General features: G+C 47.4%; 2 protein-coding genes across 6 annotated transcripts in view; one reads left to right on the top strand and one right to left on the bottom strand.

Annotated features, from left to right (window-relative positions):
- The window catches only part of SCAF4 (SR-related CTD associated factor 4), a 64,501-nt gene extending 53,624 nt beyond the window's left edge, over positions 1-10,877 (top strand). For all 5 annotated transcript variants that reach the window (XM_008267178.4, XM_017347217.3, XM_051859485.2 and 2 more), the window contains one exon: positions 7,493-10,877. In XM_008267178.4, coding sequence (XP_008265400.2) covers positions 7,493-8,466 — 974 coding nt within the window. In that variant the 3' untranslated portion in view covers positions 8,467-10,877. The remainder of the gene's footprint in view (positions 1-7,492) is intronic.
- Positions 10,446-17,633, bottom strand: SOD1 (superoxide dismutase 1). The gene is made up of 5 exons (XM_070071880.1): positions 17,422-17,633; positions 14,390-14,483; positions 12,658-12,727; positions 11,835-11,952; positions 10,446-10,900 (listed from the first exon to the last, which is right to left on the bottom strand). The coding sequence occupies exons 1-5, from the start codon at positions 17,491-17,493 to the stop codon at positions 10,793-10,795; spliced, it is 462 nt and encodes a 153-aa protein (XP_069927981.1). The 5' UTR covers positions 17,494-17,633; the 3' UTR covers positions 10,446-10,792.
- Positions 17,634-18,109: the final 476 nt, after the last annotated feature.

The following is an 18,109-nucleotide window of genomic DNA, read 5'->3' on the forward strand; positions in this document are numbered from 1 at the left end:
GAGTGTCTTAAAAGATAGAGCTTTCAGAACCACTTTATTACTTAAATAATGTGAAAGAAAACAATCAAGATGACTTCTCTACCTGAGCAGTTGGTAGAGCATAATTGGCCGTTCCTGAGACGGCACAAATCTGCAGTAGGAGAGAGTTTGGGGAAAGGATATCAAATTAAAATATTGGATATTTTATATGCCAAGGTGTAAATGTCATGTAAGCAATTGAACAAAATCTAGAGATGGAAATTCTGGTGGTGTTAGCAAATAAGGGAAACGTGTAAAGCCACACAGTGCCAGCCTGTGAGGTTATCTAAGGAGACATACATGAATCATGAAGTGACCCTCATTTTACAGCTGGGGAAACTGGAGGATAGGAAGATGAAGTAACCTTCCTAAGGTCACATAGCGGGAGTTGCACAGCTAGAATACAAGATAGCCTTACTCCAACTGGAGCCCCCTTAACCACACCCTATGCTGCCTTAGCCAACAGAGGGTGGTGAGAAGGCACAGGCAATAGGCTAGGGTACAAATGTAGAGGGATATGTTCTGGAAGCCACTTGCAGGGGAATTCTGGGAACACGGGAGAGAGGACATGACATTCATAGGTCAAAACAGCACTGAGACTTGTCAGCTAGGTTTAATACAAGTAAAGACACCCAGTGAGCTTGAGAAACGGAAAAGTTTCACTGGAATGATGGTTCAAAAGCCCGATTCTACAGAGTTAGGAGGGAGTGAAAGATGAAGAAATGGCTGTGATTATGATTTTGAACACTGCTGAGATGTGCTGGAGATGAAAGGTGAGGGAGATTTTTTTAAACATGGGAAAAACGACAGCATCGGGAAGTCAGTAGTGGGGCGGGTTTGGCTGCAGGAAAGAAGGGGATATGTACTAGCTTGGTTCTGTGGGGAGAGGGGGAGGTGGAATAAAGGGTTTGGAACACATGGTCACAGAAGGAGTAATATGGAAGCTGATGAAATTGAATAAAACATATGTTCGTGCAATGGAAAGAAAGCGCTTACACATGCTACAACATGGATGAACCATCAAAAGAAGATAAGCCACATGAATGAAGCAGGTCAGAGGACCGCATACCGTGCTTCGACATGTGTGGAGTGTTGAGGATAGGCAAGTTCGTGAAGACAGACCGTAGGACGATGTGGCTGCCTGGGTTTGGACCTGGTGGGGATCTAGAGATGATTGTGATGGCTGAACACACTTAGATATACTGAAAACCATTGAGCCGAGCAACATTCCTGGGTGAATTACAGGCTGTGTGTGTTCTGCCTCACCAAAGTTGTTAGAAAACAAACCAGTTAAGAATAGACAGGATTAAGAAACATGAATATATGAAACATCCCTACGATGTGAGAGTGAGTTCGCTAGGAAAATATGAAGTTGCTGGCCAGAATTAAGGGCATTCTTGTGCTTGTAGTTAAGAGAAATGTCAGCAGAGACCAGTCAGTATGCTGGGGGAACGGAGGACCAACCCCCAGCCATGTTCAAGAGGAATTTGATAGAAGCACTGCATTCCAAACCTATTTGAGGTTTTTCCACACAACTATGGTGAGGGAGATCCGTGGATTCCGAGGCAGGTAAGGAGGAATGCAAGGACACTGTGAGTCTGGTGGGATTGAAGATTGTACAGGCAAAGGGTTCCAAGAGAGGAAGGACGTGGAAAGAGGGGGTGGGGGTGGGAGAGTAGCTCCTAGCAATCAAGAAGGGAAGTCATGCAGTCACTGGTGATGAAACGGCCTAAGGCGGGGGCAGAGTGAGGGACAAGGTCATTGGCCAGAAACAACTGACTCCTTGCCTTTTCTCTGCCCTCCTTCACCGTCTCACAAAGCACATCCCTCTTTTTTTTTTTTTTTTTTTTTTTTCCTTTTAGCACTCTTTTTAAATCAACTTTATTAGCAACTGTGACCTTTCTTGGCCACATGGCGCCATTAGTTTATGTCAGTATTTGTCCAGCTGTCAGCGCTTCCCTGTAGAGATGAAGAGTGCCAACCTTTCCATTCCTTTGTTACATTTAATAGTTACGTATTTTTTCATTTTCTCATTGGAAAAGGGTGAAAACAGGCTTTGACTGAGTAAATCTGTATTCAACTAACTATGTGGTAAAATCTCTGAAAGAGGATATTATTTTCAGGTCCTATAAGAGGGGAGTTTTTTTCCCACTGTAGTCATATTTGGCTGCTTTGATCTGATTTTTTTAAGTGACACATAACTATACATTTTATGAGGCATAATGTGATAATTTGATACCTGTGTTCAATGTACAATGATCAAATCTGAGTAATTAGCATTTCTCCTTGAATGTGTATCATTTCTTTGTGTTTGGAATCAATGAACTTCTGCTATTTTTGTAACAGTTGTCTTTTCTTTATGAAATCTTCCAATGAACTGATAAATTGGTTGCTTCCACAGTCCTAGTGTCTTCAGTTTTGTTTTGTCTCCCGTCTGCATGCACTCTTCTTGACAGAAAGCAGCCCTATTCGCGTGCTTATTTGCATGCTGCTGAAATTGCAGTTCCTGCAGGACTCCAGCCTAGAGATCCCTCACACACACCCAACACTCCCTGTATCTATTTAACTTGTTCTTAACTTCACGTAATCCCAAATACCTTTGCTAATAAATGGCACTGGTATCCTCCCACCCTTACTTTAAAAACTTTAAAATATTATGTATTTGAGAGAAAGGAAGCTCCATTAATTCATTCTTCAAAAATCCACAAGAACTGAGGCTGAAGGCGAGGGTTGGAACCACAAATGAGGTCTCCCATTTGGGTGGCAAGAAGCTCAATCACTTACCTATATAGTAGGAAGTTAGAGTTGGGAGCTGGAGCTGGAGGTCAACCCCGAGGTACTCTTGTGTGGGATGCAAGCTGCTTAACCCATCAGGCTAAATCCCCACTCTAATTTCTGAGGTCCACTGTTTGGATCATTGTAGGAAATAACCTGTTGTTTTGAGTTATAAGCCCAGTATATTAAACTGTTCAAATTTAAATTTGGACATTTGGGACTATCATTTCTTTGGTCTGCCCTGAAGCCTTGCTGTATTAGGAATTTCAAGGTCTTCTCAGATATGTTTCCCAGGTCTGAGCTTTTGGGTTTTGCGTGTACGCTGGTGAGTTAGCATGCAACTCTTACCTTCTGAGGGCATGGCAGCCCAAGCCCCTGTGACTCAACTTGTCTCCCAGCCCTGCACTGGCACCTCCATCCACTTACTTGCTGAGAGGTGTGTTCATCTCTTCAACCCTGTCATCCTGCCCATTCAACATCTTAAGTCTGTTGCTAGTCCCTGGCACTTCTAGTCCTCTTGTCACTGTCTGGATTAAGAGCCCAGATGCCCTCCAGGCTCCTACCCTCCTTGGCTCACTGCACAAATGGGACCATTCATCCCTGCTCAGAACTCATGAATGCTTTCCCCTACTTCAGAGTCCAGGTTCCTTGTCATGCCGTAAAGGCCTTATTGAATCGCTCTGGCCCACCTCATTCGCCACAAAAACCTCTTCCTTTGTGTTTTGCCCAGTTTTCAGCCAAAGTCATTCTGTCGTTTTTGTGAACACTTCACTGCTTCACCTTGCTAAGGTTTTTCAGAAGCTGTGACAAGCAACATCCCCCGGTACTCACGGTGGCCTAGTATGTTATCCCATTCCTCTGCAGCCCATCTCCCCTCTGCCTTAGCTCTCTGGTTCACACACCAGCTTGTGTCACTTCGACCTTTGTGTGGCCACACGGGCCTGTATCTTAACCGTCAGCATTTGGAATTTGCTTCTGCTAGACTGTCTACTTTGAAGAGAGCAACCAGGTTTTATTTGAATCCCCAGCCTATTATGCAAAAAATGTTAAGTCATATTAACTTTAGAAAACTTGTCAGTGCATTGCATATCCATCATGCTTCCAGAGAAACTGAGTAATTACCTTGAATGCCCATTTGACTAAATAACTCACTGTATTCCACTGGTATATGCATAATGCCAACTCCCCTAATGTTTCAGCTAGCATACCTACCAAAGGCTTCTGCCACCTGGTACATATATAACTTATTAGAAAAGTAATATGTGTTCACTATAGAAGTGTAAAAAACTACAGAGAAATCCATAATCTGCTTTTAAAAAATTGTTCAGATAAGTTTTTAAGTCATTTCATAATCGCTGTTGGCACACAGATTATTCTTGCTATAATCCAAAACTATTGCTAATTTTATAGCTTCTTCTTTTTTTTTTTTTTTTTTTTTTTTTTTTAAGACTTACCTATTTGGAAGACAGAGCTTCAGAGAGGAGAGACCGTGACTGTGAGGGCTTCCATCTGCTGGTTCACTCCTAGGATGGGGGCAGTAGCCAGGGCTGGTCCAGGCCAAAGCTGGAGTGAGGAACTCCCCTGGGGCTCCCATGTGGGTGCAGAGGCCAGAGCATTCAGGCCATCTTTCCCAAGTGCATTATCAGGGAGCGGTATCAAGAGTGCAGCCCACAGGACTTGAACTGGTACTCCTCTGGGATGCAGTGTCACAGGCAGCACCACAGTGCCAGCCCCTGTCATCTGTGTCTGTGTTCTGAAGGCCACTTGGGAATACAGGAATATTAGGGAATAAGTTTTGGTGGTCCATAAAGCGTTTAAAGGTAAATCTAGCCGGATGCATCTTTCAAGCATGAGACTTAAAATGCAAAAGAGGGTTTGTGAGTGCACAGTATTTTAAGCAAACCCCAAATACAAATATCCACATATATGGAGTAAATGAAGTAGACAATTTTTTCTTTGTGAAAAATATGGTGCTTTGTGGAAGGTTCAAGTATGTGACTCAATAATATTCAACCCTGTTAAATCAGTCTGTATATACCAGTGGAATATAGTGGGTTACTCGGTCAGTAATAAAGTCATTATGTATATATACAAATGTGTGTATACCCTCAAGCCAGGCAGATGGCCTTGTGTCCTTAGGCCACTGTCATCGGTAGTTGAAACCAGGGCATCATGGGGAGATAGGACTGCCACTCTAACCTATTGCTCTGCCAAATTTGCTGTTTCCTTTTGAAAACTCAATTCTCATGTTGTAAGATACATTGAAATCCTCTGATTTTTTTCTTGGATTACTTAATAACTGGCATTGGCACCAGAATGTGCAACACTGGCCTTCTTAATAGGATACACATATTCCACTTCTAATAAAAGATTATGGGAAAGTGAAGTTCAGTTTGTGTATTGGGACTGCTATTGAAAGGTTGTACCCAGCATGTATAATGTACATTGTTTGTTTTGAGTTAAAGCCCATGAATGCTGGGACTCTTCCCTTAAAAAGTGGAAGCAGGGACATGTCTTGGCTGCTTCGGTTGTCCAAGTTTATGTGATAGACTCAGGAAATAGTCACTGAACATTATGAACAGTGTTTCCCTTGGCCACTGAGTTCATTTTGATCAGAGGAATGGTGTAGGTGGTGGTCCTGGTTGTATCCCTTGCTGGGAGTTTGTGATGGGCTGAGCCATTACCTCCTGTATCCATCTCAGTGGCTGGCGAAGGGCTGTGCTGATCAGCAGTGTTCAACCTTGGACCTGACATTCACACGCTCAGTGGCTACACGATGGTGGGTATTGAGGGAACAGGGGGAATTGAGATGTTAACGATCAGAAATGAAAAATGTTCATTTTTGTAGTTAAGTAGTTAGTGATAGAGAAGATGTATCCCCTTTAAACAGATGTGTGCAGTAATCATTGCAGCAGTTAGCCAGGCTGTACACTGAGCTCACTCTTGGGTATTTTATCCCATTTGACCTCAGCAAGCGACAGGTATTATAACTAGGATCATTTTATAAGCCACAAATACTGAGGCACATACCCAAGAAAACTCCTGAGTAAGACTATCACCAAGTTGGTTTTGACATTTTTAAAAAGGGTATTTTGTTTGATTCAGTGCTGAGGCAAGTGACCCTTCATGCCAAAGTTACAGACTGGTGGTGTAAGTACTTTTCCAGGTCCACATTAGTGGTTACCATCTGACAGAACAGTATTGAGCCATATATTATGAACAGCAAAACTGAAATAGAAATTCTTGTTTATCAAAGTAGTATGAACTTTTTATCCAGAAACTAAGGAAGCATACAGGATTTGTTGGTTTGGTACAGCAGGAGGGAGGAAGAAGTTGTAAAATCCCAGAAATAGGAAGGTGCTGGGGAAGATGAAAGGACTTAGAACTAAAGTCCCACATTGCTTTTCTGTCAGTGTCATGCAAGCATTTCTCTCAAGTTGCTGACTGGTCATCATAACCCATCTCTTGCTCAGAGACCCTTCTGCAGTACCTGGATCAGTAGCACATTCTGACAACATCTGGAAGGTTTTCCTTTACCATAGAATATGTACATTTGTAAAGAAAGAAATGGAGACACGGTGACGCCTTTGTCACTTACCTGGTGATCCGCAGCACGTCCTTACATCTTTCCCTCATAGTTGGCAGTGATGGGTTGTGAACCTGAGTGACCTTCATGTCAAATGAGCAAACCCTTGGGGAGTGGGAGAAATAAAACCAGGATATCGCCGTTACTTTGAAGAATGAGTGGAAGGTGAATGGCTGAACACTCAGCATTATTCCGCAGTCATGTTGGCCTAGGCAGGTTACAGGTTGTGCCGTGTGTTGAAAAAGGAACCATAAGACATTTGTATGGGGGTCTTTGTGTTGTAAATTATTTGTTTAAATGATGCGTGAGATGCTTTAATAATGCAGACTAAGTGTAGCATGGGATTAACCCTGGATTTTCTAGGTCCATGACCTAGTCCTAGTAGTCAAGACAGAGTGGGCATTTGACCTACTGGAAGACTTGGTGCTGGTTAGGATGCCCACGTAGCGTATTGAAGTGCCTGGGTTTAGTTCCCAGCTTTAGCAGCTCATTCCAACTTGCTGCTTTAATAGACCCTGGGAGACAGCAGTGCTTAGGCTTTCAGTCCCTGCCGTCCACGTAGGGAGCCTGGATGGAGTTAGCAGCTCCCAGCCTCACTCAGGTGTAGCCTAAACCATTGCAGGCGTATGGGGAGTGAACTGGGAATTGTCAGCACCCTCTCACTCTCGGATTTAAAAAAAAAAAAAAACACTTAGAGTCTACGATTTTGTAAGAGTGTAGCTGAAATCCCATTCAGTTGATTGACATAGTTATGCCAGTCCCTGGAGTCCGGGGGACCTGGCACCTTCTGTTTCTCAAGTGTGTCAAGTGTCAGGGGCAGGAGAGGGGGGAATTGAGGGGCAGAGCTCCCAGTGAAGGTACCAGGAGAATTTGCCATACTCTTTGAAAAAATTGGTATAAAAAAGTTTTCAGCTTGTTAAAGGCCTCTACCCATAGAAGATACTTGAAAAACGAGCCCTGGGCTATGACTGGGGCTGTGACAGGCTGGCAAACATCATGGAATTGGAAGAATCTGGGTTGACTTTCATCTCTTTGAACTCCTCCACAGGAAACAGCTCAAAGTAGAATGACACCTTGCGTGGCGCTTACATTTTTACTACTGTTGTCTTGCAGGCACTCAAGGAGTGGCCCCTGGCCCTGTGATCGGGCTCCAGGCCCCATCGACTGGTCTTCTTGGCGCCCGCCCCGGCCTGATCCCGCTCCAGCGCCCTCCCGGGATGCCGCCGCCTCACCTGCAGAGATTTCCTCTGATGCCCCCGCGCCCCATGCCGCCACACATGATGCACAGAGGCCCACCTCCGGGACCGGGGGGCTTCGCCATGCCTCCACCTCATGGAATGAAAGGCCCCTTCCCACCACACGGCCCCTTCGTTAGGCCTGGGGGAATGCCAGGGCTGGGGGGCCCAGGGCCAGGCCCAGGGGGTCCTGAGGACAGAGATGGGAGGCAGCAGCAGCAGCAACAGCAACAGCAGCAGCAGCAGCCGCCTCCGCCACAGCCGCAGCCACCGCCGCCGTCACAACAGCCGCCCCCAGCTCAGCAGCCACAGCCGCCGCAACAGCAGCAGCAGCAGCAGCAGCAGCAGCAGTTTAGAAATGAAAACAGGCAGCAGCAGTTCAATTCAGGTAGAGACCAAGAAAGGTTTGGAAGAAGATCTTTTGGAAATAGGGTGGAAAATGACCGGGAACGGTATGGGAACCGTAATGATGATAGAGATCATAGTAACCGTGAAAGGAGAGAGTGGGGAAGGAGGAGCCCTGACCGGGACAGGCACAGAGACTTGGAAGAGAGAAGTAGACGCTCTAGCGGGCACCGAGACAGAGAGAGAGATTCTAGAGATAGGGAGTCTCGTAGAGAGAAGGAAGAAAGCCGAGGAAAGGAGAAGCCCGAGGTGGCAGACAGGGCAGGTGGGAACCGAACCATTGAGCCTGCCGTTAGCCAAGTGGGAAATGTAGACACTGGTGCAGAACTTGATAAGGGCGAGTGCGAGTCTGCAGTTGTAAAACCTCCTGAAGAGTCACCTGCTGAGGCTACCTCATCCGTTGAACCCGAAAAGGATTCTGGCTCAGCAGCCGAGGCTCCTCGTTAGAGACTGGAACTTGTGGATATGACAGTGACGCGTGGAGTGTAGAGCTTGGGGTGTACAGATGCTGTATTATATTTGCTCCTGCTACATCACAGCCCCACAGTAGCCGGTGGGGAACTGTAAGCAATTTGATTGCTTCCCTTCTATTTAAAAATAGCCACAAAATAACAAAAAATACTGAGAATATGAATAAAATATTACCCCTTTTGCTGTAACTTTTTAAAAGTTTTGACTTTAAAAAGTTTACAAATCGTAATTAGAAGTGCTATTTTTTTTTTTTAATTTAAGACAAGGTAATGGTGAAAGCTCCTCAAAACAATAGGGATGTTTTTAATAAACTCTATTTTCGTAACAAACTTTAATGTGTGCTATTCTTCCTACACTGCACTAAGGTGGGGAAAGGATTGTTCACCATCAGTTTGAGCTGTTGGACTTACCTGATGGAAGTAGACATTTTTTATGTAGTTATTTTCAAAATTCGTTTGTAATGCTTTTGATTCTTCGCATTGCAATCATACAGTGAAGGCTAGTGGTTTTATGTTCATTGAAAAGCTTGTGTTTGCAGTTTAATCAAGGTTCCCCGCCCACTGGCTTTATCATAAATGTTGTCCTTACTTGTAAAGAGTTTGTTGGGGAAAAGCTGGACCCCCACATTACACCTTGTACTTACCTGATCGCCTGGGTATTATGTAGACAATTGGTTTTTGTTTTTTTTGTTTTTTTTTTACCATCCCATTAAAATCTTCAAAAGGGTAAAAAAATCAAGGTTAACATTTGCAACTAAAAGGTTTTTGTCTGATATTCTGAATGTTTAAGGACTTAAATGTAACTGTTTCCTGTGAGCCTTGCCTGTTGCCTTTCTTTGCCACCTTTGCACTGCTGGGGAGAGGTAGACCAGACTTTCTGCCCCGTAACATGCCTTTCACCTGTTTTGGCGCAAATTTAGGGGGTTAAACTAGGAGAAAGAGTTGTTAACCTAAGAACTATCACACAAGGACATCCAAAGCCAAATCAAGCCTGACAGTAAAGCAGCTTCATAAACTGCTGTCCCAGTGCCACCACCTGTGTCACACCTTCCCAAGGATTTATGGCCTTTCTGAAGCTTTTTCTCCAAAACTGTTTTTAAAGCTGTCTTGGTGTCAGTGTACTGATAAGCAGTTAACTCATTCTTCACCCTCACCCCCAGGCTGCTTTATTGCTTTGATTTTAAATAGTGCTGTGCAGTTTTTCCAGGGAAACATTCTACCCAGGGCACTGTTCCTGTACTCCTGACTTTAGAAAGTAAGGGAAGGTGTGTGGACTGAAGTGCTAAAACCTCTCCTGGAGAAAGTGTTAAAAGTCCGAACTGAAACTGCTTCTGAAGAGAAACGTCTCATCCGTGGTGTGGAGACTGAGGATCCAAGGCCGCCATTTCCAACTGGAAAGTACTGACACCACCCTGTTTGCATGTGAAAAACATACTGGTAGCGTACAGGCCTTACCCGTGCAAACAGTAGTGAGCCTGTTACTGTTTGTAAATACCCATTTTAACCACTCACTATGAGCACTTATTCAGCAGTTTAAAGAACGAGAACATGCTACTGTCAGTCTACCTTGAGTTTTTCTCTAAGTGATTTGCTATATTGCATAAGGTACGTGGTATATTTCTGAACAATCAGGATGGTCACTTGTTCCTGGAGCAAACCTCTAAAATAGAACATGTACCATTCTGGCAGGTAGAGAAATTAGCCTCAAATCTCCTTGCTTGCAAACCAAGGCTGCCACCTGCCTTTCACAGGTTTGCTAAAGACTATCTACTTTAAAGAATAAACTTTCTTAAGTCCTTTACATGAATGAAAATGCGAAGTGACTAAGCATTTGTAAAGTAAAGCTAGCATAGACAGCCTATGCGTCTGAGCTGTGCCTGTGGGGTGCTATCAAACAGTATTACGAAATCTGTTCCACTCAAGCTCGGAGTAAATGAGGATCAGCGCTAACTCGGGTTTTCAGTTTGGATTCTTTAATAGGCTCGAAAGAAGTGCCACACAGTGTTTATTCACAGGGCTGCAGAACTGAATTCAGACAATCAGTGTACACGCACGGGTAATTAAGTCTGGCAAAATACACACATCATTCAAACAGACATTTTAATTGAATATGAGTTTTATAAAACCATACAAATCTTCCAAGGATTCAGAAATCAGTTTCACCACAGGTACTGAAAGCAACTTAGGAAACATCACTGCATGACACTTGCAGGTGACAGTGTTTAATGTGCATCAGGTTACATGTCTACAACCAGCAGGCTAACAGATGAGCTCCTGGGACTCAGACCACATGGCAGGAATGTTTAGGGGGCGATCCCAATGACACCACAGGCCAAACGACTGCCGGCGTTCCCGGTCTTTGTACTCTCGTCATTTCCACCTTTGCCCAAGTCGTCTTCTTTCTCGTGGACCTTTAAGAAATATTAAGAACGTGTAACTGGGCTATCAAGTAATTAACACCTCTTCCCAAAGACTGTATGAACGTCAATGTCAAAAATCATCTGCCGAGCAGAGGAACCGCTAACATTTAATTCATCAGTTTAAAAGGAGCAACTACTACTCCAGGCTCACTCTGGGTGGAGCAATGACATGCCAAATGCTAGGTAAGCGTTGCACTCTCTCAAAACATGGAAAACCACCATTTATTACAGGCTACACCACAGCTCCTACTCCTCCATAATAAACTTAATAACCTTAGCTACAATAGTCATAAAAGTACAAATTGCTTTTTAAAAAAAGGCAAATGAAAGTAAACATGTCAAAATTTCATGCCTAATGAACGTCACAAGTCTATAAGAATCCTAAAAATAAACCATTCAGCAACAGTACTTTAAATTTTCTGTTCATCTAACATTTTTAAGTGATTTCCCACTTCACAACTATGGCTGAAGAAAATCCTGAGAGTGACCTGAAGGAAGTGACAACAATGTCCCGCCCTCAGGAGCAGGCGAGGTGCTGCAGATGGCGACCTCAGCGGTGACAGCCTGCAGCCCTGAGTGAGTGCTAATGCTGACGTCCATCCCGGAGTGTGGACCCAATGAGATGTCCTGCTTAACTACAAGGAAGGAGACCAGCTGTGGCAAGATGTGGCCAATTCAAAACTAATGACTGGTTCTGTTTCCCCATTCAGATCTAGGATGACCAGTGTAATCCACGTCTTACCACTACAGTGTTATTAAATGACCGAAATAAATTACTTCTAAGCTTTCATCCAGTTTTCTAACCTGCCCCAACAGCACAATGTATTTGGACCTTTAGAAAACAAACTATTAGGAAGCTGTGGAAAAATACACGACTGAGTGTTAGAAGAAACTCCATGCCCACCCGTACTACACGCAAACTTACCACCAGCGTGCGGCCAATGACGGACATATCTCCCGAGAGTGAGATCACAGAATCTTCAATTAACACATCAGCCACACCATTGCTGCCTGCAGTCACATTACCCAGGTCGCCCACGTGCCTAATGTTGAAGAAGCATCAGAGCAATCAGGACGGCCTTCCACTTAACATCAGGACACCGCATGGGCTAAATTAAAACTTTACTAAGTATATGAGGGTTGGGCTAAATGGTGTAGACAGCATGAAAGACCCACTTCCCCAGCTTGATATAATTTTGGAAACAAACTAAGTAGGCATTCTAGACAGTTCTTCAATCAAGGCTTCAAGTCTACAAAGTACCTCTGATCTCAGTGGTCAGTTACCAAGGGGTAAACTCAGTGACTGAGTTATGTTCAGTAACTATTGCCCTCAGACCTCTTATAAATTAATCCTTGTCTTGTTGCATCTTCCTGAAAGGCGTTCGGAGGACATTTATGTACAAATGGAATCTCATCAGTTTTCACTGTCACATTTTTACCTGCAAAATCTTCCTGTTTCAGAATGCTGATTTATTTTGCTACTGGCTGACAGTACTGTTACTCATGGCATTTCCTGTATTAGTTCCCTTTGGCACTTGTATTAGTTCTGTATTCAATAAATGCTACAAAACCAAATTGCTTTAAGTGTCCCCATTTGTCAACTCCTTAGCCCAGGGCGCCAGCCGGCTGCTGCAGGAGGAGGGTGACCACTTATCCCAGCATGCCATTTCCTAGCAGTGTACCCGACCAACCCGATACCCATCGCCGTGGACATCAATGCATTAATAACCATGCATCTTGCTGCTCACCTCTCTTCATCCTTCGGTCCCCCATGTTTTTTGGATAGAGGATTAAAGTGAGGGCCTGCACTCGTACAGCCTATTTAAAAGAGAAAAACAGCTAACTTATGTGTCAACATGCCAAACTCGTAATCATCACCACTGCTGAAATCTCCAGCACCAACCTACATCCTGACTTCAGGACTAACAAAATAGGAAGCAGCACTTTAGCATAAACAATGTGAGCACGCAGCAGAGACGTTTGTTTTTTGTTTTTTGGTTTTTTTTTTTTAAAGATTTAGATACTTGAAAAGCAAAGTTACACAGAGAAACAGAGTGAGCTTCCATCCACTGGTCCACAAATGGCATCAATGCCAGGAGCTTCTTCCAGGTCTCATGTGGGTGAAGGAGCCCAAACACTTGGGCCAACCTCAGCTGCTTTCCCAGGCCATTAGCAGGGAGCTGGATCACAAGTGGAGCAGCTAGGACTTGAACCAGCAACCATATAGGATGCTGGCATCATAGGCGGTGGTGTAACCCCCTATGCCACAGCACTGGCCCCAAAAGACCAAGTTCTAACTACAGTCTGACACTAGCAAAGTTAACACCCTTTTCTAGACTTTGGCCTCTTTGGTAAGGAGGCCACATTGATCTTCAACAGCCCTTTTATTGTTAAAACCCCAGGGTCATGACCCTAGCTTTTAAGAAGGTAGCATACCCAAACCCCAAAAAATTCACTGCCCCCACAGCATACATCAAGCAGCTCTCCTATCTGTGACTTGGTGCAAAACAGCGCTTTGTGGCCAAGGGCCAAGGCTGCTGTTGTCACCCACCTCCAGGGGGCAGCATTCTGGCTGTATCCAGTGTAAGTGGCACTCCTGTGTACCAGGGGATGCCCCTCACACAGAACACAACACTGCAGTGTGGCAGGTCCTTTCTTGACATGGCTTGGCTTAGCAGCCAGTGGCAAGTTTCCATTGTGCACCCCACAGCTCAGACCCACAGAGACACAGACAGGCAGCTTGTAAGAAGCAGCACAAGTCAAAGCTACACAGTACCCACCAAACCAGGAACCAAGGTGGAGATTTTTAGTAATTACTCAAATAGGTAAATCAGTATGCGGAACAAAATTATGTGACAATAAAAGCAAATTTTAGCAAAATGAATCAAGTTCTCATACTAAGTCTGTTAACTTCAGATTATTCAAACATGGCAAAAAGTCACTAAATGAAATTAAACACAACAGACTTTTGTTCACTTGCTTCCAGTCTCCAAACAGGGAAACTCACTCCCCAAGGCACCAACAGCCAACATTCTAAGTTACTCGTCCCACTCAGGTCTTTGTGTCGGGGGGTAGAGCTATTATAAATGTAATGCAACCAAATGCAAACCCAGGACTTGAAGCACCATCCTCAAACCCAGCTTATAAATCACCTGGGAGTGTTACCAAAGGATAAGAAAGGAGCCAATTCTGTTTGTTTTCTAATTTTCCACTGCATTGTAAAAAACAGAAAACAAAATCTCATGAAGCTGTAACAGACACTCATGACTGAAAAAATAAATAAATAAATAAATAAAACACAACTCCTTCCCCTTCCTTTCTGTACTCCAGGAGTCAAAGAACAGCTTGGGAGCTGATCTCCTTAAAGCTGACTTTAGCAGCATTTAAAAAAAATAAACTTGTTCAAGTTCTTACTGCTCAGGCTGACTCTACTGCATCCTTGTACCTTAGCTGGCTGGGTCACCAGAGCAGCACACTCACCTTGTGTATTATCTCCAAACTGGTGGACATGGAATCCGTGCAGGCCTTCGGTCAGTCCTGTTATGCGTCCCTTGACCACCACGGGCCCTGTTCCCTTTATTCAAAAACAAAGTGTGGCAAGTCAGAGAAAGCAGCTGCTTCTCCACAGAGCACACGGCCGATCCACGTTCCCAGTCACAGCAAGGGAGAAGTCTGTGTCCTCTCTGTGGCCCACCACTTTGTAGCCTGTGGGCCTCCAGCAGGTTGCTTACCTGCAGCACGCAGTGCGTTCTCACTAACACTGACTGCCCCGGAGTCCTGTGGCCAGGTCGGCATGATACAGCAGATACGAAGCTCCCAGCAGAACGCACCCCAAGGTCAGACTTACACTGGGACCGAGTGCTCTGCAGGGCCCCTCCCGATGGGCACGCGCTCATTTACAAGATACCTCTGGGTAGGCTGTGTGTGCGTGTGATGAGTCTACGTGTACCCATCAGACTTTTCAGTCCAAAGAGTCTATGTCACCATACGCTCAACTCCTGGCTTTCTTCATGGACACGCTCTTTCCACACAGCAAACACTGCATACAAACATGCCTTTGAGAAAGAAAAAAGGACCCAGCAAAGGTCCAGCTGGCTGCCCTGGGACCCGTTCTCCACTCTCACTTGGTGGGTATTGTCAATTTCCATCACAGTCATTTGTGATTGGCAGCCAGAAAATACCCTATCCCACAGTCCCCAGAGAGACCAGGTCTAGTCTAACCAGAGAGACTGTTTTAAGTATTTTTAGGCAATGGAGCCTAGATTTAAAAACTCCAACACAGGAGAGAGTGACGACACGCTAAGGCAGGTGGGAAACCTGCAGCAAGATCTCCATGCAGGCCACGGTGCTGCGTGGCCAGACACAGAAAACCAGGGAAGCTGCTGTTACCACTCGTTGCCCAAAGATCTCGGGGACTATACACACGCACAGCACCAGCTCCACACCATCACTCACTCACACACACACACACACACACACACACACACGGCTCTCCTTGTTTTTAGCTTGGTTTGCTTTCCAAGTCGACAGTAAGACGAGGCACGAGGCCTTGAGCTCAGAAGAGACCCTGGCTCAAAGTGTCTGTCCGGAAGACTGCTCCCCTTTGTTTTCCCTTGGGGGAACAGCAGCTGCACTTCTCCCCAGGACCACCTCTGGCTGTGGCCGCACTTTGAACAGTAGCAGGCAGACAAGGGCAGATTCTTCCAGACCGCTCTGCACACGCAAGGCAGGCGGCACACGAAGTCGATCCAGAGCCGCGGGGTTACAATCCTACAGGGCGCAGGCTGCCGCCCTAAGCGAGGAAGAGAGAGGGGCTGGGAGGCAGACAGGAACACAAACGGTCCAGCAGTGCAGTCCTCGGCGAAGACAGGCACGGAGGAGCACACACCCAACCGTTTCAGGAGCTAGGAACCAGGACTGACCGACCAACCCACCGCGATTTTTAAATGTTGGCAACTAACCTTCAACACTGAATAGGCCAAACCAAATACAGTTTATAGCCAACTGATTACTTCTGCCTATCTGTAGTGCTGGAAGACCAAACTCTCCAGGGGGCTTTATCAAGTGCAAAGGGCAGCACCCAAGTGAAGTCTGGAGCTGAAACCAGGAACCGTGCCAGACACTGGGGGAAGGTGCAAGACTGACAAGCTCCCAGGCCCACCCCCAGGGCCCCTTCCTGCTGCGAGGGATCGGAGGCTCTCCACACCTGTGACTTCCCTGCAGACCCAAACAAAGCCAGGCAAGTGAAACGCAGCCAGACGCACTCGGGCCAGACCCCCTTCCTCGGTGTGAAGCCAGTTCATGAAAACACAGGCACTTGAACCCACACTCATCCCTTACTCTCTCTCTCTCAATGCCTAGGCTCAGTGCAGGAGTTTCCCACAACTTGAGCTTGCGGGGACAATCTTATCACAAGCACCTTCCTTGTGGAGTTTCTGATAACGAGTATCTCTGCAAAAATTGCTGTAGAGTCTTTATTTCCCACGATTTGTTCTTGGACCCACTGAGCAACCTCAATGTCAAAGCCACTCTGCAGAGAATTTGGCCAAAGGAGTGCTCCAAAAACAGGTAAGAGCCAGTCTGACTAAGGTATAAGCTCCAGGTTTCTGCAACTTCCAAATCCCCCGGCCTCCGGAGTGTTAATTCTCCATCTTAGGTGCACGGTAAAATCACCCTGGAAATTCAAAATAGTAACACTCAGAGCGCACCAGAGCAAATTAAGACAAAATTGGTCTGGGGCCGAGCCCTGGTATCTGGGTTTTTTGTTTGTTTGTGAGAATCTGCGCTCTGGAAAATTCCCAAGTCAGATGTCCGGCTTTTGCAGTTTTGAAGGCAAAAAAAAAAAAAAAAAAAAAAAAAATCGTTTTCCAAGGCCATCCTCTTTGCCTTCGCCGCCTGACCACGACCTGGCTCTCAGGCGCCAACACGCTGCCGAAAATAAAGTCACGCTGGGCCGCTGCGGCGTGTTCGACCAGTTAAACCTGTAGAGCTGGGACAATGACCCTGGGACTGAGGGGACGCCGCGGGCCGCAACCGCAGACCCCGGACCTAGAGCGCGGGAGCCAGAGAAGCAGCCCCAAGCGGGTAACGGACGCGGCGACACCCACGCGGGCCCGGCCGCACGCGCCACGCCTGGATCTCGGGGTGGCGGCGGGGGGGGGGAGCCCACGGACCCCCGGGCGGCAAACGCAGGGCCCCGCGCGGGTCTCCACCTCGCCCTCACAGACCCCGCGGCGGTCGGAGCCCGCGCGCCAGGCCCGGGCGTTCCAGTCCCGCACCCCCGCCCAGGCCCGGCCCGGCCCCGCCGCCGCCGCCGCCGCCGCCGGGGCCCGCCCGGTGACTCAGCAGTTGGCGGGCGGGTGCGCGCGGGCGGCGGTGCGGGGCGCCGCGCGGCCAGGAGGCGGAGGAGCCCGGTGGCGCGGACCCCGGCCCGGCGCGGCGGCGGCGGTGTGGCGACCCCAGCCCCGGCCCGGCCGGCGGCCCTGTCCCCGGCGCTTCCTGCCAGCCCTTGCCTTCTGCTCGAAGTGGATGGTGCCCTCGACCGGGCCGTCGCCCTTCAGCACGCACACAGCCTTCGTCGCCATGACTCCCGAGCGGCGCGCTCCGGTGCGGGCAGCGAGGGCGGCGGGAGACGCTGCAGGACGCGCCGACGCAAACCGAGCCCGACGCGCCCCCGGCTGCTTTATAGGCCGCCGCGCTGCGCCCCGCCCACCCTGGCCCTGAACCAATCGCCGCCCGCGCGCTCAGCCCGCCCCCTCTACGGCGGCCTCGGGGCGCGAGTGGCCTGGGATGACCGGGGGCGGGGCGAGGCCGCGCGTGAGGAAGCCGCCGGGACCCTGAGGGGGAACCCGGCTCTCGGACCCGAGTGGTGTGGCCGACGGTGGCGGTGGCCCGAACCGGGAGACCGAGGAGTACGTGTTATGCCGAGAAGGTCTGAAGTCGCTCCGTCTAGAGACGTTAGCAACAGCGGCTGGCGCTGTGGCGTAGCAGGTTAAGCTGTGGCCTGCGGCGCCCCTGCTGCTCCGCTTCCGATCCAGCTCCCTGCTGATGCGGCTGGGAAAAGCAGCAGAGGGTGGCCCCAGTGCCTGGGCCCCTGCACCCCTGTGGGAGACCCGGAAGAAGCTCCTGGCCCCTGGCTGCGGCCTGGCCCAGTACTGGCCATGGCGGCCATCTGGGGGAGTGAACCAGCGGATGGGAGAA

The sequence above is a fragment of the Oryctolagus cuniculus genome, chromosome 4 (genome assembly GCF_964237555.1).
Source record: "Oryctolagus cuniculus chromosome 4, mOryCun1.1, whole genome shotgun sequence".
Taxonomy (NCBI): Eukaryota; Metazoa; Chordata; class Mammalia; order Lagomorpha; family Leporidae; genus Oryctolagus; species Oryctolagus cuniculus.

Excerpts from the sequence above, each read along its gene's own strand:
- SOD1 (XM_070071880.1), bottom strand. The coding sequence starts at position 17,493 with ATGGCGACGAAGGCTGTGTGCGTGCTGAAGGGCGACGGCCCGGTCGAG. Across the intron at positions 14,484-17,421 it reads CCATCCACTTCGAGCAGAAG|GGAACAGGGCCCGTGGTGGT; the intron begins GCAAGGGCTGGC and ends TTTTGAATAAAG. Across the intron at positions 10,901-11,834 it reads TCATTGGCCGCACGCTGGTG|GTCCACGAGAAAGAAGACGA; the intron begins GTAAGTTTGCGT and ends TATTTCTTAAAG.